Source organism: Salmo salar, chromosome 15, assembly GCF_965601325.2.
Source record: "Salmo salar chromosome 15, fSalSal1, whole genome shotgun sequence".
NCBI classification, from domain to species: domain Eukaryota; kingdom Metazoa; phylum Chordata; class Actinopteri; order Salmoniformes; family Salmonidae; genus Salmo; species Salmo salar.
Genome location: NC_138305.1, coordinates 39,084,904 through 39,107,858, shown reverse-complemented (window position 1 = coordinate 39,107,858; position 22,955 = coordinate 39,084,904). Strand labels below are relative to the sequence as shown.

At 40.7% G+C, this 22,955-nt stretch overlaps 1 protein-coding gene across 1 annotated transcript in view; it reads right to left on the bottom strand.

Moving 5' to 3' along the window:
- Nucleotides 1-4,279: 4,279 nt before the first annotated feature.
- Nucleotides 4,280-22,955, bottom strand: part of LOC106571321 (heparan sulfate glucosamine 3-O-sulfotransferase 5) — a 100,229-nt gene continuing 81,553 nt past the window's right edge. The window contains exons 2-3 of the mRNA XM_014144259.3: nt 8,262-8,403; nt 4,280-8,024 (exon numbers count right to left, since the gene is read on the bottom strand). Coding sequence (XP_013999734.1) covers nt 7,091-8,024; nt 8,262-8,368 — 1,041 coding nt within the window. The 5' untranslated portion in view covers nt 8,369-8,403 and the 3' untranslated portion in view covers nt 4,280-7,090. The remainder of the gene's footprint in view (nt 8,025-8,261; nt 8,404-22,955) is intronic.

Sequence of the window (22,955 nt, the reverse complement as noted above, 5' to 3'; positions counted from 1 at the left end):
TGGGACCAACTGGGGGCCCAAGGCTGTTAGGAGACACCGCTAGAGACACTATTATGTCATTTTGATGAACTAAGAGAATATTAGGGTTGCACTGTGATTCATTAATCATATGCTGGTTCCCTGCTCCTCTGTTCTTACCTCTTTCCCATTCTGTCTTTTACACCTTTCTCGCCACCTCCTCTTTCTTCCTGTTTTTATCATGCACACCAGATGTGCATTGAAGTACAGATTGAATTTGTATATAATATTACAATTCTAATATTTATAACGCATGTATTATGTATTTATAACACTTGGATAATGAACTTTCAATGAAGCGTTTCACATTCTCTACTGGTTGAAATTAAGTCTCTAATTTGATGAAATACTACACCTATCCTGTGTCCTCAGATCGATGCAGACGAAGGGAGTTTGATATTGAGATTAACCGATTTTAGAGTATTTACATGATGCATAGGAAGTGTAGTGTACTGTTTTTTAATTTCTGTTTCTGTATATATGAATTACAAATCAGCCTTTGACTACTTACATTTTGTTTCTAGTCTATTGCATAGTTACAAAGGGAAATGCTGAACTTTTTCACCGCCTCCCACATCACATTCGCATGCCCCATGTAAACAAAAACAAAAAAATCAAGCGCTATGATGTAACTGGCAATCATGAGGACCGCCACAGGAAAGGAAGACCCAGAGTTACATCTGCTGCAGAGGATAAGTTCATTAGAGTTAACTGCACCAAATAAATGCTTTCCAGAGTTCAAGTAATAGACACATCTCAACATCAACTGTTCAGAGGAAACTGCGTGAATCAGCCCTTCATGGTCAAATTGCTGCAAAGAAACCACTACTAAAGGACACCAATAAGAAGAAGAGACTTGCTTGGGCCAAGAAACACGAGCAATAGACAATAGACCGGTGGAAATCTGTCCGTTGGTCTGATGAGTCCAAATTTGAGATTTTTGGATCCAACCGCTGTGTCTTTGTGAGACGCATAGTAGGTGAAGCATGGCAGAGGAGGTGTGATGGTGTGGGGGTGTTTTGCTGGTGACACTGTGATTTATTTAGAATTCAAGGCACACTTATCAGCATGGCTACCACAGCATTCTGCAGCGATACGCCATCCAATCTGGTTTGCGCTTGGTGGAACTGTCATTTGTTTTTCAACAGGACAATGACCCAAAACACACCTCCAGGCTGTGTAAGGGCTATTTGACCAAGGAGAGTGATGAAGTGCTGCATCAGGTGACCTGGCCTCCACAATCACCGAACCTCAACCATATTGAGATGGTTTGGGATGAGTTGGACCGCAGAGTGAAGGAAAAGCAGCCACAATTGCTCAGCATATGTGGGAACTCCTTCGAGACTGTTGGAAAAGCATTCTTCATGAAGCTGGTTGAGAGAATGCCAAGAGTGCGCAAAGCTGTCATCAAGGCAAAGGCTGGCTACTTTGACAAATCTAAAATCTAAATTATATTTTTATGTGTTTAACACTTTTTTGGTTGCTGCATTATTCCATATGTGTTATTTCATAGTTTTGAAGTCTTGGCTATTATTCTACAATGTAGAAAATAGAAAAAATAAAGCAAAACCCTTGAATGAGTAGGTGTGTCCAAACTTTTGACTGGTACTGTACAGTGAGGGAAAAAAATATTTGATCCCCTGCTGATTTTGTACATTTGCCCACTGACAAAGAAATGATCAGTCTATCATTTTAATGGTAGGTTTATTTGAACAGTGAGAGACAGAATAACAACAACAAAAAATCCAGAAAAACGCATGTCAAAAATGTTATAAATTGATTTGCATTTTAATGAGGAAAATAAGTATTTGACCCCCTCTCAATCAGAAAGATTTCTGGCTCCCAGGTGTCTTTAATACAGGTAACGAGCTGAGATTAGGAGCACACTCTTAAAGGGAGTGTTCCTAATCTCAGCTTGTTACCTGTATATTTACATTAAAGGTACTGTATATGATTACTGCCACTACGGTGATCGTTATATGGATCGTGGGTCTTGGATGTTGCTTATTCAATCTTGGAGAATGCCTTAACTGAACGCTACAAATTTTTCTCTGTCTCATCATTCCACCCTGTTAATTCAGGTATGTAATGTGCAAAAGAGCAATATGACTGACAAAAATTGAGATAACCTGGTTAACTACATAGGTCATTAGTTTGGTGATGTTTGAAGGTAATTGAAGGGAGTTTTAACTGATTGGTATTTTCCGCATTATAATTAATGGAGGTTGGCTAGGTTGCTAATGGTTTCCATGTAATTAAAGGGAATAAGATGGCGTCCAAACTTGTTGTACTTTTTCCAACAATGTTTAACTGCTCTTTGGTTTATTTTCTATGAACAAAGACTCAGTTTACTTCAGGAAAAATATATAAATATGCGATGTGACCACAGAATGTGTTGAAAGTTTAACAGTTCGCTAGCTTTATGCTAACCTGAATACAACTTTGCTAAGCGCCATATAGCTCTAGGCTATTGGGTATCAGCTATTGTTAGCAAACGTCTTGATGGTTTAGAATGTAATGGTAGTAGCATTGTTTAGCACAGGCCTCCAGTCATTTGGAGCTTTATGGAAAATAACCCTGCTTGTACTGCTAGTACAGCTCTGTATAATGTAAAGTTGATTATGGTACAATTTGATGGTTTTATATGCCAAATAGCTTTTGTTGTTAGATGCTAAATACTACTGATTGAATAGCTTTAGGTTATATGCACTATTCATTTGACTATTTGTGAAAGGTAATAGGCGAATGTGTCACAGGTGTCATAGGGATTGGACCAAAACGCAGCGGGAATATGTATACTCATCTTCTTTTTTATTGAAGAAGGAAAACAAAAATAAACATGTTTACAAAAACAATGATGAAACAGTCCTGTAAAGCTACTAGGCTATACAAAGAACAACTACCCACAAAAACCCCATGAAAAACACCCCTACTAAATAGGACCTTCAATTAGAGGCAACGAGGAACAGCTGCCTCCAATTGAAGGTCAAAACAATAAACTAGACATAGAAATAGAAAAACTAGAAAATAGAACATAGAAATACAAAACATAGAACACAACCCCGACAACACAAAACAAACACACCCCTGCCATGTCCTGACCAAACTACAATAACAAATAACCCCTTATACTGGTCAGGACGTGACAGAATGTGTTTGAATGTGAAAATGTATGAAATAGATTTTTGAACTTGAAACCTTTATATTTGATACTCAATATGGAATGTGAAAATACTTAATACTACAGTACATTGCAGTTGTAATGTATAATTGATTTTAACAACAGAAAAAAAGATTAACAAAAGATAACTTTATTTTCATCAGTCTTGGAGAATGCCTAATAATGAACACTGTTAACATTTCTCCGTCTCATCATTCCACCCTGTTAATTCAGGACTATTATCTGCTGACCACGTCTCAGTCCGAGGCATGTAACACTATCTATGTATTGTATCCACCCATTCATTGTAATGCTATGATAGTTCTGTGCAGTATATTCATTCATCTCTCTCTTTGAACAGAACCACATCCATCTCATATGTCCTCTGGAAATAAAGTTATCTATTTGTGTGTAACTCTCTGTGAAGTTGCCTTATTCCTCTAAGCAGGAAAGGTGTCAGTGAGATACAGACCAGCCTGTCATGGAAAACTATCCCCAAAATAACTGAAGCTCGGCAGCAGTGGTGCTCTCTCATGAAGTAAATGTCTCCCCAAATGATCAGCATCTTTATTATTGCAACAAGGATGAACAACCTGCTCAGATTTTTGTGAAGGACAATTTTTGTTATTGAGTCTTTGCCACTCCATTCCCACATGATTCATCATCTCATTCAACTGCACAGCAGTAGGTGTCATCATTCAATAAGATTAAACTGTACACACAGCCTGACTCAGATACAGTCCAGACAAGCCAACATTGAAGCAATGGAAATTAGGATTTGGAAAAATTGGACATTGAACAATCTTGCCAGATAGTTTGTGGCTGAATAGCTGTTCTGCACTGCAGCAGATCAGAAAATACCACTTTTTCTGTTTTACTTTGACCCTCTAATAATAAGATACTAAATGTGGAATTATGTATTTGCTGAGATGTGGGCAATTAATGAAGGTATCAGGAGTTTCTAGTTCTAATTTAATTGAAATTACAGACTCAATAGAATGACCCAGTGATTATTAATGAAAGCATCAAGGAAGAGTCTCAGTCTTTGAACCACACGATAGATTACGAGACAAAACAGAAATAATAAATGACTCAGCTGACACGTGTTTACATGTCATTTTAATTCAATTATTTTTTGTTACAGAACAACACAGTTATGATACAGGATGGCTATTTGCACATAAGACAAATATTTTAATTGTAGTAGAATAAGCATTAGATGGTTTGACAGTAACTAACAAATTACTTTTTTACTGTGGCTTTTCACCAAGGGGAATGACAAACATGTCATTAATACTGGAAAAAAAGAATGAGAACAAAGTTACCACTTTAAATCCCTTATTCAACATTTAAATGCTTGACGTATGAGGACATCATCGGAGTCAGAATTTTATGAGAAATCTATGTTCCCATTCCCTCATGAGAATCTCCTACCCTTCTACAGATTTCTGGGTTATATTACGGATACAAGTACGTCATGGTAGTTTGAGAAAAATAAAACTACCTAAAAACAACATAGAAACAAATAAAAGTAGCACATGTTTAAAGAATGATACTGGAATAAATTAAATAACACAACACTACATTAGAGAGCCAATGCTTTGTCAATTGTATGTTCAATACACATGCAGGAGAAAAGCAAAACCAAAATGAGAACTGTAATAAATGCAAGACTATCACACTCAGAACTGCAAGAACACGTAAGCCTACGTCTTTGTCAAGGTTGTTTTTATATGAAACATTGCCACATATATAGCTTCATGATATAGCCTTTAAATATGTTAAATGTATGTGTTGTTGACTGACAAGTCTTCTTTTAAAATCCACATGTTCACTTAAAATAATCTCATGTCTATCGCTCATTTTAGTATACCCTTCATTCAATATTGGCTGAGATGATGGCAAAATGCCAAGTTTATAACGGGCACAAGTGTCAGACAGGTGAATTATTATGAAGAAAGATCAGGTGCATTAAACTGAATTGTTTTGTAATCACACAACTCACAAACCATTTTTCCTCTTATGCCCCCTTACATATTAAGAAACAAACATAAATTGATTCCATTACAGATTTTGGTCACATTGTCATTCTCACAGGGGAGAGTGGGGTATGTTGAGCCATTTTTTTACATTCAGCCTCACTACAACAATATAGTATTCTTTCTAACAAAGATATCTACATATATTTCAGGATGTTGTGTATCCCTGGAAATAATCAATTCATGTAAACATAACAGTTTTAAAAACATAGTTTGTCAAAAAAAAATAGGTCTCTTTGCACAACTTATCCCAGAGTAAATTGAGCATAGGGATAAAGTAAATTGATCCACCTTGGGGTGATGGTGCCCTGTGACTGTCACGTCCTGACCATATACTTAGGTTTTTTTGTATTATATTTGGTCAGGACGTGGCAGTTATGTTTGGTTATGGTATAGTGGGGTTGTGAGTGTTGGGGTAGGTTCTAGGTTAGGTATTTCTATGTGGAGTTTGGTGAGTGTATGTCTGTTGGGTTAATTGGGGTTGGGACTCTCAGTTGAAGGCAGGTGTTGTCTATCTGCCTTTGATTGAGAGTCCCATATAGTGGGGTGTGTTTGTGTTTGATTTTTGTGGGTAATTGTAATTTTGCACTGTGTTTCGTTTCACCTGTGAAACTGTCACCTTTCTCCTCTGCGTGTTTATTTTGTTTTGTCGTTTCCATCTAAAATAAATATGATGTGGAACAGTCAACCTGCTGCGTATTGGTCATCGAGTGATTTCGACATATCTTCCGATGAGGGAGAATACGAGGAACGTGACAGTGACAGTGGGTGATGGTGCAGGTTAGTCAAAGTTTAATTCATGGAATGGGGGTGAGGTATATTGTACTGTAAATTTTAAATGTATGCCTATATTCAGATATAGATGTATCTGTTAAATATGACTTACCCTTGCATTTCTTGACAAGTTGTCTGGGACAGTGATATTGTTTCGATGTGCCAATTCGTAGGCAAGTTCTCTGCATTTGAGGCTACTAAGCCCATGAAGCTGGTCCGCGATATTCTGGATATGCTTAGCAAGCTCAGACTCCATGTCATCAGATAAGACCTGTGTGTCTCTGCTACTCTGTCGCAGCCTCTCTTTCACACAGGTACATGTTTGTTTTCATTTTTGTCAATGTACCTCTTCAGTGTCATTCAGTAAATCCCTTGGTGCTTCTGGAATGGACTTCTTCCCTTCTCTCACTTCCTTCGCTGCTCTCTCAAGAACCTAAAGGGGGGCTAGATCCCTGGATGTTTTACAATTGTATACACAGGGAATGATTAGGTCTGCTCTATAACAATACAAATGCAGTATATTGAGTTCATATGAATGACACATTGCAAAAATACGATGCATATTATGCATAAAACTGACTAAATGTAATCATAATCTGTATGGGGTATGGTGGCCATTGGCTCAACTTACCCCAAGGCAAACATTTTTACTATATTAGCCCACACAGGTACAAGGATGCGCTTTCATGCTAGGTTTAGGACCTCATATTGTAGCTTATAGAGACCCCAACTGATATACAAAACAATCCACCTTGGTTTAGATACAAGCCGCATGAAACCTATAACACAATACATTCATTTGCCCTAACTTGCTTACCACTTTTTCCATGTGTTTTTTTCTTTCATAGACTCCATGAAATGACGACCTCTTCCTTAATATTTGGTCACATGGTACATTTTGTGTATGGTTTCCTAGAAACAAGGAGTAGCTCAACTAACCCTTCGGCTCAATTTACCCCACTCTCCTCTACGTATTAAATTCAATCAAAGTGCTTTTAATATCCTTTAATATTGTTGTGGTTGACATCTTGAAAATGCCAACAGAACAACTTCAGTTAAGAAGTTCATATAGGCTAGGCCTAGACCTTCCCTTAGTTTCTCAGGGCCAGTTGAACGTCCTCCCAGTAATCTGATAAAACTTCTGATTGAAGGGGTGGAAGAACTTCCTCAGTTTGGCCACCACTGAGGGGTCCACCTCAGGGTGGATGCGGCCCTTGCTGCCTGCCAGGCACTTGTTGAAGACATTGTTAAATCGCAGGCAGTAGAATCCCCTGGTGGCATTGAAATACAGGTTATACCGGCTGATCCTGGAGGGGAGGTTGAGGAAGCGCTCGACGAGCTGCAGCTCAGGCAGCGGGTCTGTGATCAGACGGTCGCCGTCCACAATGTGAAAATGTTCCACGGGGAAGTACTTCAGCCAGCGCTCCAAGTGCTTGGTGTAAATGCTGGTCCGTACCGCCTTATACTTTGTGTTCACATCACACGTGTTGCCGTCGATGGCCAGCTTCTCAAACTTGTGGTAGGTCTTATTCTTACGCTCCTTGCCCTCCAGCACCTGTGTGTAGTCGGACACAGCTCTGGTGGTGGGCTCACGCACAATAATCAACAGCTTGATGGAGGAGTTCATCTTGAAGATGCGTTCGGGGACCTCCTCTGTGATGAAGTAGGCGGGGCTCTTCTCAATGGTGATCTGGTGTAGGAAGGAGAAGGGCATCTTCTCCCGGTACCAGTCGATACCCCGGGCATAGTTCTGTTCATTGTCAAAGAAGTGGATCTCCTGCGAGGCCTTGACCACAGCTGGGTGCAGGTTGAGCATCTCCAGCAGGGCGCGAGTGCCCCCCTTGCGCACCCCGATGATGATGGCCCGGGGCAGTTGCTGCACCAGGTTGTGCATGCGGATCTGCTCTTTGGTGGCATTGCCCTTGCGGATCTCATGGAGCAGACCACGCTTATACTGCAGGGTCCGGAGAGGGATCTGCTCCGGCAGGTGAGGAGGGCCCAGTCTGCTCTCTATGGGGCAAATAGGCTGCAGCCTGGAGGAGGGGAAAACACAGAAAGAGACATTTAGTTCTATATAATAATTTCATCAGTAAACTTTAGAGCACTTTGGACTTAACTTTAAACACATTGTTAAATACTATGAAGTCTTATCATAATCTAATCATATGATCAAGATTTTGATATTTGAAAAAAATATTAGATTATTTATATAAACAAAAATCATTCTATACTTCACATTCAACAGGCATTGCTTTCAGCAAACGACATACCTATCCAAGCTCCCAACCCTGGCCACTAGATAGAGGAGACTCCCGATAGCAAGGCTGCCCAACAAGAAGAGCTTCTGTCTCAGCAACGCCTGCTGTTTGAATAGCATGGCCCTCCATCAATCTTCAGGACTGCGTCTTCAGCCTGGGGACGGGAGAGCAGAGCACATAAACCACTAATCACTGGCGAGGAGAGAGACAGACTAATGTTTATTAACACACACTCAATCAAGTCTTACAAGTGATTAAGCCAAACTCACAGGAGCCTGCAAAGTGCTGCAGTGCCATTAGAGCAGACGGCTGAGGTTTATTCATTAGTCGAGTTCCGTTGCAAAATGTTTTGTCTGTTGCAAAACGTTATGCAACAGAAACCGTTTACTCCAAACGTAAAACATTTTCCAACGAAAAAGATAGTTTCTATTGGGCAAATTCAGGTAGGTCCCTCCCCGTTTGGTTCCGTTTGGTTCGTAGAGTAAACACTAAATGGTTTCCGTTGCAAAACATTTTGCAACAGACAAAACCGACTGAGAATATATATATATATGGAGGCAGCACTCCATCACTCGCCTTGGTCAAATAGCCCTTACACAGCCTGGAGGTATGTTTTGGGTCATTGTCCTGTTGAAAAGCAAATGATAGTCCTACTAACTGCAAACCAGATGGGATGGAGTATCGCTGCAGAATGCTGTGGTAGCCATGCTGGTTAAGTGTGCCTTGAATTCTAAATAAATCACAGACGGTGTCACCAGCAAAGCACCCCCACACCATCACTCCTCCTCCATGCTTCACGGTGGGGACCACACATGAGGAGATCATCCGTTCACCTACTCTGCATCTCACAAAAACACGGCGGTTGAAACAAAAAATCTCAAATTTGGACTCATCAGACCAAAGGACAGATTTCCACCAGTCTAATGTCCATTGCTTGTGTCTCTTGGCCCAAGCAAGTCTCTTCTTATTATTGGTGCCCTTTATTAGAGGTTTCTTTACAGCAATTCGACGATCAAGGCCTGATCCACGCAGTCTCCTCTGAACAGTTGATGTTGAGATGTGTCTGTTACTTGAACTCTGTGAAGCATTTATTTGGGCTGCAATCTGAGGTCCTGTTAACTCTAATTAACTTATCCTCTGCAGCAGATGTAACTCTGGGTCTTCCTTTCCTGTGGTGGTCCTTTTGAAAGCCAGTTTCATCATAACGCTTGATGGTTTTTGCGACTGCACTTGAAGAAACTTTCAAAGTTCTTGACATTTTCTGGACTGACTGACCTTCATGTCTTAAAGTAGTGATGGACTGTCATTTCTCTTTGCTTATTTGAGCTGTTCTTGCCATAATATGGACTTGGTCTTTTACCAAATAGGGTTATCATCTGTATACCACCCCTACATTGTCACAACACAACTGATTGGCTCAAACGCATTAAGAAGGAAAGAAATTCCACAAATTAGCTTATAACAAGGCACACCTGTTAATTGAAATGGATTCCAGGTGACTACCTCATGAAGTTGACTGAGAGAACGCCAAGAGTGTGCAAAGCTGTCATCAAGGCAAAGGGTGGCTACATTGAAGAATCTCAAATATAAAATATATTTCGATTTGTATAACACTTTTTTTGGTTACTACATGATTTCATAGTTTTGATGTCTTCACTATTATTCTACAATGTAGAAAATAGTAAAAAATTAAGAAAACCCCTGGAATGTCCAAACTTTTGACTGGTACTGTATATATTAGCTACAATAAGATAAAGTTTAACTTTCTAGATTACTGTAACTTCCATTCAATTATAACATTTTAGAGGATCGAGGAGCTAAAGAAAAAACAGCAGTCTAGAATACATACTGTAAATTGGTGCCACGTGAAAATAGTTCACCTCAAAGAAAGTCTGATGTTCAAACCATTCTGTCACACGCACGCACGCACGCACTATCATGTTCTATGAAAAGAAAGCATCACTGTGAGAAGCTGCTGCATGGGAACAAAACAAGAATGATCAAAGGAAACAGAAAAACCTGACCTCAATTCATTGTAGGCTACACTTCATCTACTGATCCAATCTAGAACAGATCCTAGTATTCACAACATTATATGTGTGGTTTTTATTTTAGAGCGGAAAGATCCGAGCGGAAAGGGCCGAGTTTTGCAAAAAATGGTCTATCTTGATTACGGCTATCGAACAGGAGTACATGCATAGAAATAGAATGTACAAATAATTTACTTGAATGGGGACTCCCATTATACAAATAATTTACTTGAATGGGGACTACCATTATACAAATAATTTACTTGAATGTGGACTCCCTTTATACAAATAATTTACTTGAATTGGGACTCATTCTATTCATTCTGAATTGGGGCCCATTCTATTTATTCTATTTCTATGCATGTATTCCTATCCGGTAGACGAAACCCAGATTGATCATTTTTGAAAAACTGCGCCCAGAGACTACTGTTGGTGCTAATAGTGTAAGATCATCAATAACCATCTGCCTCAGCACATCTCCCTTGTTGTGATTAGCATACAAAATAAAACTGCTGTGTCTTCATCGTGTACAACATGACTCGTTTGACCTTCAATGATGGAAAACTAAAACCTGTTCCCCTGTTAAACCAAGCGGGGGCAGTATTTCATTATCTAAGAATGACATCAAAGTCTTTTATCCTGCTCCAGGTTGAGACATACTAGTGGTTTTTAGTAGTTGCAGATGTTTAATATTTTAGAACAATTATAAGAGGGAGCAGTAGAACACTCCGCTTTGCAAAGTTATGTAGACTTAGGCTATTGACATTTGAGTCTGAGAGATCATTTTTGCAGGTCTGCAACATACTGATGTTTGTAAGCTTTACAATAGGAAGTAACTGCTGTTATGATCAGCAAATGGAAGCCCACTTCCTCCCCAAAGAATAACCACCAACTGACAAATTACACAGCCTTGACTGTTTACCCCTGTGGACCCAGAGAGATCAGTCTCCAAAACCAATTAGCAGACGGCTTAGATCAGTGGTTGACAAACCTTTTATAGTGCTGTACCCGTTCAAACATTCAACCTCCAGCTGCGTACCCCCTCTAGCACCAGGGTCAGCGCACTCTCAAATGTTGTTTTTTGCCATAATTGTAAGCCTGCCACACACACACACTATACAATACATTTATTAAACATAAGAATTAGTGAGTTTTTATCACAACCCGGTTCGTGGGAAGTGACAAAGAGCTCTTATAGGACCAGGGCACAAATAATAATATATTAATAATCAATCATTTTGCTCTTTATTTAGCCATCTTACATATAAAACCTTATTTGTTCATAAAAAATTGTGAATAACTCACCACAGGTTAATGAGAAGGGTGTGCTTGAAAGGATGCACATAACTCTGCAATGTTGGGTTGTATTGGAGAGAGTCTCAGTCTTAAATCATTTTCCACACACAGTCTGTGCCTGTATTTAGTTTTCATGCTAATGAGGGCCGAGAATCAACTCTCACATAGGTACGTGGTTGCAAAGGGCATCAGTGTTTTAACAGGGGGATTTGCCAAGGCAGGATACTCTGAGCGCAGCCCTATCCAGAAATCTGGCAGTGGCTTCTGATTAAATACAATTTTCACTGAACCGCTTGTTGTAATTTCGATAGGGCTCTCTTGTTCAGATATCGATAGGTGGACTGGAGGCAGGGCATGAAAGGGATAATGAATCCAGTTGTTTGAGTCGTCTGTTTTGGAAAAGTACCTGCGTAATTGCGCATCCAACTCACTCAGGTGCTTCGCTATATCACATTTGACATTGTCCGTAAGCTTGAGTTCATTTGCACACAAAAAAAATCATACAATGATGGAAAGACCTGTGCGTTGTCCTTGTTAATGCAGACAGAGAAGAGCTCCAACTTCTTAATCATAGCCTCAATTTTGTCCAGCACATTGAATATAGTTGTGGAGAGTCCCTGTAATGCTAAATTCAGATCATTCAGGTGAGAAAAAACATCACCCAGATAGACCAGTCGTGTGAAAAACTCGTTATCATGCAAGCGGTCAGACAAGTGAAAATGATGGTCAGTAAAAACTTTTTAAGCTCGTCTCTCAATTTAATTAAAACGTCTCAATACTTTGCCCGTTGATAACCAGCGCACTTCTGTATGTTGTAAAAGCATTACATGGTCGCTGCCCATAGCATTGCATAATGCAGAAAATACACAAGAGTTCAGGGGCCTTGCTTTAACAAAGTTAACCATTTTCACTGTAGTGTCCAAAACGTCTTTCAAACTGTCAGGCATTCTCTTGGCAGCAAGAGCCTCTCTGGATGCTGCAGTGTACCCAAGTGGCATCGGGAGCAACTGCTTGCACGCGCGTTACCACTCCACTATGTCTCCCTATCATGGCTTTTGCGCCATCAGTACAGATACCAACACATCTTGACCACCAAAGTCCATTTGATGTCGCAAAGCTGTCCAGTACTTTAAAAAGATCCTCTCCTGTTGTCCCGGTTTCCAGTGGTTTGCAGAAGAGGATGTCTTCATTAATTGACCCCACCTTAAACGTAACGGACATATACCAGGAGCTGTGCCAGGCCCGCCACGTCTGTTGACTCATCCAGCTGTAATGCATTGAATTCACTGGCTTGTATGCAAAGCAGTAATTGTTTCAAAACATCTCCTATCATGTCACTGATGTGTCGTGAAACAGTGTTGTTTGATGGAGTCATTGTCTGTATAGTTTTTTTGGCCTTTTCCCCCAGCATTGTCCCAGTCATATCAACGGCAGCAGGAATAATTCAGTTCTCCACAATAGTATGGGCCTCGTCTGTCCTAGCCACTCGGTAGCTCACCATATAAGACGCTTCTGGCCCCTTCTTATTAATGGTATCTGTTGCTTTTATACATGTCTTACGACTCGAAAGTCATCTTAATTCTCGCTCCAACTGCCGTGGGTTATTTTTCAAATTGGCATGTATCGTTTCTAAATATCTGCGCAAGAGTGAAGGTTTACCGCGAGAGAGTAACGGTTAATGTGATAGGATGTTAATTATTTGACTAGGCTACCTATATTTGACATTGTGTTGTTATTTCGCTGAACACTAGATGTTAATTTTATTTTTGGCAGTGAAACGAGGCTACTCAGGCGAGAAAAAAATATACACCCAAATGTATAGCCCCATTGGAAAATCTAAACGCATTATTTGAAAATGTGAATCACATTTTTATTTGGAGTACCCCCGACTGCATTGCGCGTACCCCAGGTTGGGAATAGCCGGCTTAGATCTTCCAAATACAATACGAGGAAGCCCGTTGGATGTAGCAGGACTTGCAAACTATCACGGATTACCAAAGGAAACCCATCCGCGAGCTGCCCAGTGATGGGGCCTACCAGATGAGCTAAATGCCTTCTATGCTTGCTTCGAGGCAAGCAACACTGAACCATGCATGAGAGCAGCAGATGATCCGGATGACTGTGTAACCACGCTCTCCGTAGCCGATGTGAGTAAGACCTTTAAACAGGTTAACATTCCCAAGGCCACAGGGCCAGATTACCAGGACGCATACTCGGAGAATGCGCTGACCAGCTGGCAAGTGTCTTCACTGTCATTTTCAACCTCTCCCTGACCCAGTCTGTAATACTTACATGTTTCAAGCAGACCCCTGTAGTCCCTGTGCCCAAGAACGCCAAGTTAACCTGTCTAAATGACTATCGCCCTATAGCACTCACATCTGTTGCCATGAAATGCTTTGAAAGGCTGGTCATGGCTCACATCAACACCATCATCCCTGGACCCTCCCTGGACCCAGTCAAATCCGCATACCACTCCAACAGATCCACAGATGACGCAATCTCCATTGCACTCCTCTATTGCACTCCACACTGCCCTCTCCCATCAAGCTCATCACAAAGCTAAGGACCCTGGGACTGAAATCCTCCCTCTGCAACTGGATCCTGGACTTCCTGACAGGCCGCCCCCAGGTGGTGAGGGTAGGCAACAACACATCCGCCACTCTAACCCTCAACACAGGCGCCCCTCAGCGGTGCATGCTTAGTCCCCTCCTGTACTCTCTGTTCACCCACGACTGCGTTGCCGAACACGACAGGCCTGATCACCGACAATTTGCTGACGACAGGCCTGATCACCGACAATGATGAGACAGCCTATAGGGAGGTCAGAGACCTGGCAGTGTGGTGCCAGGACTTCAACCTCTCCCTCGGCAAGACAAAGGAGCTGACCGTGGACTACAGGAAATGGAGGACTGAGCACTCCCCCCATTCACATCAAAGGGGCTGTAGTAAAGTGGGTCGAGAGCTTCAAGTTCCTCTGTGTCTACATCACTAAGGATCTATCATGGTCCATACACACCAACACAGTCATGGGGCACGACAACACCTCTTCCACCTCAGGAGTCTGAAAAGATTTGGCATGGGCCCTCAAATCCTCTACAGCTACACCATTGAGAGCATCTTGACTGGCTGCATCACCACTTGGTATGGCAACTGCTTGGCATCCGACTACAAGGACCTACAGAGGGTAGTGGGTACGGCCCAGTACATCACTAGGGCTGAGCTCCCTGCCGTCCAGGACTTCTATACCAGGCGGTGTCAGTGAAAGGCCCAAAATGTTTTCAAAGAGTCCAGTCACCCAAGTCCTAGAATGTTCTCTCTGTTACCGCATGTCAAGCGGTATTGATGTGCCAAGTCTGGAACCAACAGGACCTTGAACAGATTCTACCCCCAAGCCATAAGACTGATAAATAGTAAGTTAAATAGTTAACCAAATAGCTACCCGGACTATCATTGACCTGTTTTGATTGAACTTTATTTAACTCATCACATTTGCTGCTGCTACTGTTTATTATCTATTCTGTCGCCTAGTCACTTTATTCCTAGTAATATGTACATATCTACCTCAATTGCCCCGTGCCCCTGCACATCGACTCGGTACTGGTACCCCATGTATATAACCAAGTTATTGTTACTCATTGTGTATTTATTATTACTTATATTATTATGTTATTACTTTCCTATTATTTCTCCTTTTTTTTTTACTCTCTGCATTGTAGGGAAGGGGTGTTGTCGTGCCCCATGTCGTGCTCTGCATCGTAGGAAGCATTTCACTGTTAGTCTACACTTGTTGTTTACAAAGCATGGGACGAATAGCATTTCATTTGATTTAATATAACACATAACAGGCATGTCGAGTGGGCTTTTGACTCTCGCTGTAACTACAAAATATGTCATATTGCCTTGCCTGGCCTCTAAAGGGACTCTAGCCAAGCAATTGCTATTTTATCAGTCTAACAATATAGGAGAATAAACCCATTTAGCCAGAGGGCCAGTTCAGTCCCCTTGTTTGTGGATTCCCATTTGGAAATGAAATGTTTTTCATTACAGGTGGTATCTTTGAGAGGGCTGGGGAGCGATTCACAGATCTCCTGGGGAGAGCTTTCATTTTAATGGCTCTTTGGTTTATAGAGGGTGTCATTTGTAGAACAATACTCCTACTTACAATGCTGAAGTTGACTCTCTCAAAATCAATGCACTGTTTTTTGAAGTCCCAACCTACTTTAGAGTACACTTAATGTACACCCTTAGAATTCCAGGGTGTCCATTCTTTCCTATCATTTACTACGCTATGGTCAGGGACAGATGACCTACATTTGACTCAATTGTAGGAAATCTGTGGGAAACATATTCCCCTGCTACCCCCATATCTCTAGTAGTCTTACCAAATACTGATGTATTTCAATTCCTTCTATTCACTGACTGTTGAATCCACAGTGTTAGTCTAATCATGTCTGAATTAATTGCCTCTTTCACATGATGAACCCTGACTTATTTTAGCACTGCAAAGATGTCTGAGAGACTTGTGGTCCAATTAGGTTTAGAGTAGAGTAATGTATTGTAAATTGCCTTTCAGACAAGTTTTCTTGACCCATGTTGTGAACCTCTGCAACATGATCGTGTTTGCGCTTATCAGGACATGTTACATTTACATTTTGGTCATCAAGAGCTAAGAAGAGTTGTGCACTGGCCATATGGGGTTTTCTCTATGAAACCCCAGTGTCAACATAAACAGTCAATACTTTATTATGAAATGTATTTTATTAAATATAAAAGTGCTTTACAGATGCCCAGCCTAAAACCCCAAAGAGCAAGCAATGCAGAGGCAGAAGCACAGTGCCTAGTGTGACGGCCCCTCCCTGCTTTGCCTTCTGGGTTTTGCTGTGCTTGCTTGTTGGGCAGAGCTGGGAAGGTCGTCAGTGCTGATGGGGCACACCTGTGAAAACTCAGCTGTGGCATAAAGCCCCCCCCCCCCCCCATATTCAACAAGTGAATTCCTCTCTCCATGCGTACCTTTAGTTGTGGCTTCGGCATTTGACACATAATTTACTGACCATGCCTCATCTGATTATCTTTGTAATTCCTTTACTCAGTGTGTGGTTTCCTATTGTTTGTTACAATCTTGAGCCAGGTTGTAACACTAGGAACAATTCCCTAGAAGGCAGGAACCTAGGGGTGGCCAGTCTTCTTCGGACTGTACTTTAGTATTACATTGCCTTCAGAAAGTATTCATACCCCTTGACTTATTGTACATTTTGTTGTGTTACAGCCTGAATTCAAAATGTATTAAATAGATTTTTGTACTACCCCTTTATACAAAATACCCCATAACGACAGCGCAAACATGGTTTCAAATGTATTGAAAATGAAATGCAAAAAATTCACATTTACATAAGTATTCACACCCCTTTGCTATGACAATCCAACTTGTGCTCAGGTGCATCCAATTTCCTATGATCATCCTTGAGATGTTGCTACAACTTGATTGGAGAGAGCTGTTAGTGACCATATTACCACCACACCAGCGGTCATGAGTCATGGCGGCAGTCAAATTCCATGTGACCGTTTAGTCACGTGATTAGGCTTCTCCAAGCTCTGATGCTGCTGATGGTCATTTGTAGCCTACCAAACTTACTAACTGCCTGGTACTCAGCCCTCTATTGTCCCTCTAATCACTCAGACATCAGTGCAAATGTAATCAAAAATGTAATCAAACATTTCATGAGAGCCCATGAGCTCATGTTGCGCAACATTTCTATAGGCTATGCAATTGCGTGAGAAATGTGATGGCCTCTATAAAAAAAGGAGGATCCCATCAGCTTTCTATAGGCTAGGCCTAATGTATGTATTTCTCAACTTTCCTAATATTAAGCACATCGCTTCTCTTTACAACAGGAGTGTAGCCTATCTGGCTGGCATGAAAATGAACCATTGGAAAATAATCCCCCATTCGCTATTTAAGTGCATAGCTGACATGCACTTTTTTCCGCTGTCCCTGTTTCAAAACTAATTTCACACATATATGATTTAGTATATGTAAAGACAATTTTAAATCAAGAATAGTCTGATGGGTGACAATATTAGCCTATCATTTAAATTTTTGCTGTTTGTTAGGCCTACTCATCTTGACGAAAAGTAAATGTGGACAGTTCTTCCAATATCTTCATGCGCCTCAGAATTGGATAAGGACACACGCAGTTGCGTCCCAGATGTCAGTCTTCACTTGTAGCCTGTGAGAAAGACCTGATCACTTGATGGAGAGCCACGTGAGTGAGAGGTGCTTTGGAGAATGCAGCCGGGAGAAGGAAATTATCAGTGGTGTAAAAAGAACCCAATTGACATACTTGAGTAAAAGTATAGATGCCTTAATAGAAAGTTACTCAAGTAAAAGTGAAAGTCAGCCAGTAAAATACTACTTGACTAAAAGTCTAAATGTAATTGAAAAATATACTTCAGTTTCAAAAGAAAAAGTAAAACTATAAATCATTTTAAATTCCTTATATTAAACAAAGCAGACAGCACCATTTTCTTGTTTGTAAAATGTACGGATTGCCAGAGGCACACTCCAACAAAAGATGCATTTGTGTTTAGTCAGTCCGCCAGGCAGTAGGGATGACCAAGTGTTCTCTTGATAAGTGTGTGAATTTAACCATTTTCCTGTCCTGCTAAGCATTCAAAATGTAACGAGTACTTTTGGTTGTCAGGGAAAATGTATGGAGTATAAAGTACAATATTTTCTTTAGGATTGTAGTGGAGTAAAAGTAAAAGTAGTCAAAAATATAAATAGTAAAGTACAGATACCCCCCAAAAATACTTAAGTAGTACTTTAAAGTATTCTTAAGTATACCACTGGGAATTATAATTTATATATTCAGCCCAAGGGCACAACACTGGCCGCAAGAGGCATGCATTTTTTAGGGGGCATTACGGCCACACAAAGGGGATTTGAGGCATTATCAAGTGCTTGTCAAATTGTGAATGAAAGACTGATGAAGTGTGTACAGCCTGCGCAAAAAAAACTAAGCAGAGCTCATGCCTTTCATGAGACTTAAAAAAAAAATCCTAATTAGAGTTGCATCATGAAGCCTTAGAATGTATAAAAAATCTAAACATATAGCCAAACATTTGTTTCACAAATAAAGTTACATAAATAACAAAAAATTAAGCATATAGGAGTACCGGTTTCTTTGTTACCACTCAGCACAGAATAGCCGTATGTGTACACTTCTTCAAATTGCTTGGAGAAAATATCCTTTCTATTTTATTTAGCCATGTTCAATTGTATTCTTCATACTATAAAATAATACAAATAATGCCACAGAATTCTAAACAAATCTTGTCTGCTAAATGAACTAGTGTAGCCCACAGCCATATGGCATAGCCAGATCAGGGCCTAACATAAGGACAACTCAGACTTGAAGATTACTGTTCACCGCTGCTCCCTATCTAATGTAACACAGCTTGAGAAATTCTGCAAGGAAGAATGGGAGAAAATCCCCAAAGCTGATACAGACATACCCAAGACTACTCAAAGCTGTAGTCGCTGCCAAAGGGGCTTCTACAAAGTATTGACTCGAGTGTGAATACTTATATAAATTTGATATTTCTGTATTACATTTTCAATAAATTTGTGAGAATTTATAAACATGTTTTCACTTTCACTGTCATTATGGAGTATTGTGTGTAGATGGGTGACATAGAAAATATATATATTTAATCAATTTTGGGTTCAGGCTGTAACACAACAAAATGTGGATTATGTCAAGGGGTATGAATACTTTCTGAAGGCACTGTATATATAGTCTATAGCCGCAAAAACTAAGTTAGGAGCACAATAGTTTCAGAAGGCAATCGAGCAGCAGACTCACACAATGTGACCTAAATAAACCAAGATGAGCCTCTGAGATATTCCCTTTGATGGACTTGACAAAGAGAAAAGTTTGAACAATCAGAGTAGAGAGTGTACAGCTACTAGTGACAGAGGGAAACGAAGACTGACATATTTTTGATGCATTTGTAAGCAGGCAGGTCCTTCGAGAGAGAAATGGAATTGTATACAAATAAATTGAACAGCAGCATCAGTACACATTTTGAGAAGGAATCACTTTCACCTTGACAATTTTACTAGATTCTGGAAGCAAGTTTATGACAAGATGGATTTATTTTTAGTTTCTCAGTTTTACAAAAAGTCTTGCTCTGTCCAACTCTGAGCCAATATGCAGTTTAACAGACAACACAAGGAATTGACATTAATGGATGGGATTCTAGTCGTAAATCTGGCAGTCTCTTGTGTAGATTTCTTTTACTTCAAAGCATGGATATCCATAATAAGGTACTCCGATATTTCAGTTCTCGGATAAATAACCTTTTATTCAGTAATTTTCAATTTTCTCTCATCTTTACTCCTGACCTTTTGTATACTTTTAGCCAGTAGTTCAGAAAGTAACGTTCACAAGCCAAAAGTGGTCCCCGAAAATTGCGTACTACGTCACATATGTGCAGACGTGCACCATGTCATTGCTCCCTCTCTCACTCTGCTATTTGTGCATCTTGCTAGCTGTCACTAAAATGGAGAGGGGCTGAATCTCATTGGCTGGAACTCAAATTGCTAGGAGGCTGGCCCATCTGTGGGTGGGGGGGATGTAGGGAAAATAGCACCGCATAGCTTCCAGTAAACAGTAGGGCTGTTACGATACCAGTATTGCAATATTTTTCACTCTTTGGTACTTTAAAAACCTGCTGTATGTAACTGGATGACAACATAATGATGTTTGTTTCCAACAATAGGGCTGTTTTCCTAAAGAAGTAAAATCCACTTCTTGTTTTGTTTCCTTGCCACGATACTAATGAGTATCACAATACTAGTATCGTCCTGGCCCTAGTAAATAGTTGCTTTCAAACTAAGGATTTCGTGGCTAATTGAGGTAAGCCAGTAATTCTGCTCATAGATTACGCATGTCTGAACTACACATTGACACGTAAAAATGACTTACTAGTCGCCAAAGTTCCAGAGCATGTCTTTAACTGTCTCAGAGCATTCTTACCTCTCAAATATTTATTGTATGCAAATCAGAGATAGAGGGCAGACTATTTGTTTCCCACATTTATTTTGACTGACATGAGTTCTGAAGTACAGCATAGGCTTCAAAATACAATGTTTTTTTTACCACTATGTGTCCTCTGCAGTTGCAAATACCATGGAGATAATTATATGCTACATCGAGTAAATGTTTAAAATCCACAGGCTACATAATAACAGTCATTTCAATATAGACTATTGCACCCTATAATAAAGCCCTCATATTAGTGTACTGTAGCATGTGCTTATAGACAGTGATACTGCATAAAATGTTGTTGACTTATTAAGGTGCCTGCTGTGATCTGCTAATTATGTGTACACCGCTACGCTGCTGTTCTAATTCTCAGGACATCATGCTGTGGCCAGGTGGTAAAAATAGATCAGTGCTGCAGTTGGTCTCAGTGGAGTCCATGGTCGTCTGAGCTCATAGTAGAACACCTGAGTGGGCCAGTGTTGATAGACAAGCCAGGGAAGACCCCCAGCACCCCCTATCCCCACCCCAACCCGCCCTAGTCTCTGGGCCTGCCTGCCCCCCAAGAGCCTCACAGAGTAGGGTCTCAGGGCTACTGGCTGCTAGGACCATGAGGACAGACAGGCGGCTAGGGCACAGGGACACCTGCAGTAGCAGCAACGGTCAGAAGCTGTGGAGTGTCACATCACATGGATACCGTAAGAAGTGTCTCACATTGTCTCTGATCCAAACTATCATGTCAGATCAATACCATTTTCTCCACTTCTAATAAACCATTGGGAAACAGAATGTCTATTAGATGGAGCGGAACATTAGGAAATGGTAATGATCCACACAAAGAAGTGATATGAGGAACTATTTCCAGGAGGAACATTTTTCCTCAAACGAGTCATTGTTCACACCCATGAGGCACGCAGCAAATTGCTAGATTTTATTCAGAATCATGTCCCATCTTGAGTTATGCTCATGTAATGTGACTGCTGAATATTAGAGGCGAAATTCACTTACTTTTGGGGCAAGTACAGTGAGTTGAGTGATTTACCTCATACCATTTATTTGTAACACTGCTGCTGACAAGAGTCCAGCAGCAGAGAAACTACCACTAGAAATGACAGTCTACTTGACACAGGAATAGGAATCTCATTTTCCATAGCTGACAGAAGACTGGGATTAATAGGAATCTCATTCTCCACAGTTGACAGAAGACTGGGATTAACAGGAATCTTATTCTCCATAGCTGACAGAAGACTGGGTTTAATAGGAATCTCATTCTCCATAGCTGACAGAAGATTGGGATTAACAGGAATCTCATTCTCCATAGTTGACAGAAGACTGGGATTAATAGGAATCTCATTCTCCATAGTTGACGGAAGACTGGGATTAATAGGAATCTCATTCTCCATAGTTGATGGAAGACTGGGATTAATAGGAATCTTATTCTCCATAGTTGACAGAAGACTGGGATTAATAGGAATCTCATTCTCCATAGTTGACAGAAGACTGGGATTAATAGGAATCTCATTCTCCATAGCTGACAGAAGACTGAGATTAATAGGAATCTCATTCTCCATAGCTGACAGAAGACTGGGATTGGGCAGTAGACGGTGCACAAGGAAGGATACAGACTATTGATGTAGGCCAAACAACATTCCAACCCATTCATCTGAACATATTCATATACAAACTTTATTGGATCTCTCACATTTCGAAGTGGCTCTTTGTTAATGAAAAAATCCCAATGAAGTTTAATGGAGACAGACTTGGCGCCATTATTCCATCTAATGCCCAGTAATGCCATCTGAGGACAACGTGGAGGGATGAAAGAGATGAAAAAATACAGAATGGTTATGAATAATTCACCACTGTGTGTGAGGTTTATTATTATTATTGATCTGTATGCTTATGCACTGGGGAATGATTTTACTGTTCTGTTTTCATCCAGCCTCCAACCGAGCCCAGCCCTTCCACCAGCCTCTCCAAACCTCCATTTTGTGATATTACACCTACATTATTTATCACCAGCACACTGCATTGGCTTTGTCCTGAACTCTCCTCTGGCACCAACGGGTGTGCGTGCCACAGTCCGCTACTGGCTGCAGCCAGCCCCGCCGCCACCCCTCATTGTCCACAGACACACCCCCTCACACACACACACACACGCACACACACACACGCTTGCTGCACGCACACCCCTGCATGTGTCCATCCAGTGCGTCAGCTTTGAAGCTCTATCCCACACTGACATGGACAGTGAATGACCCTATACTCAATAAGTCTACGCTGTGCTGCATTCTGTTAGGGATTTTGTCTCTACATCAAAGGAAATGTAACTT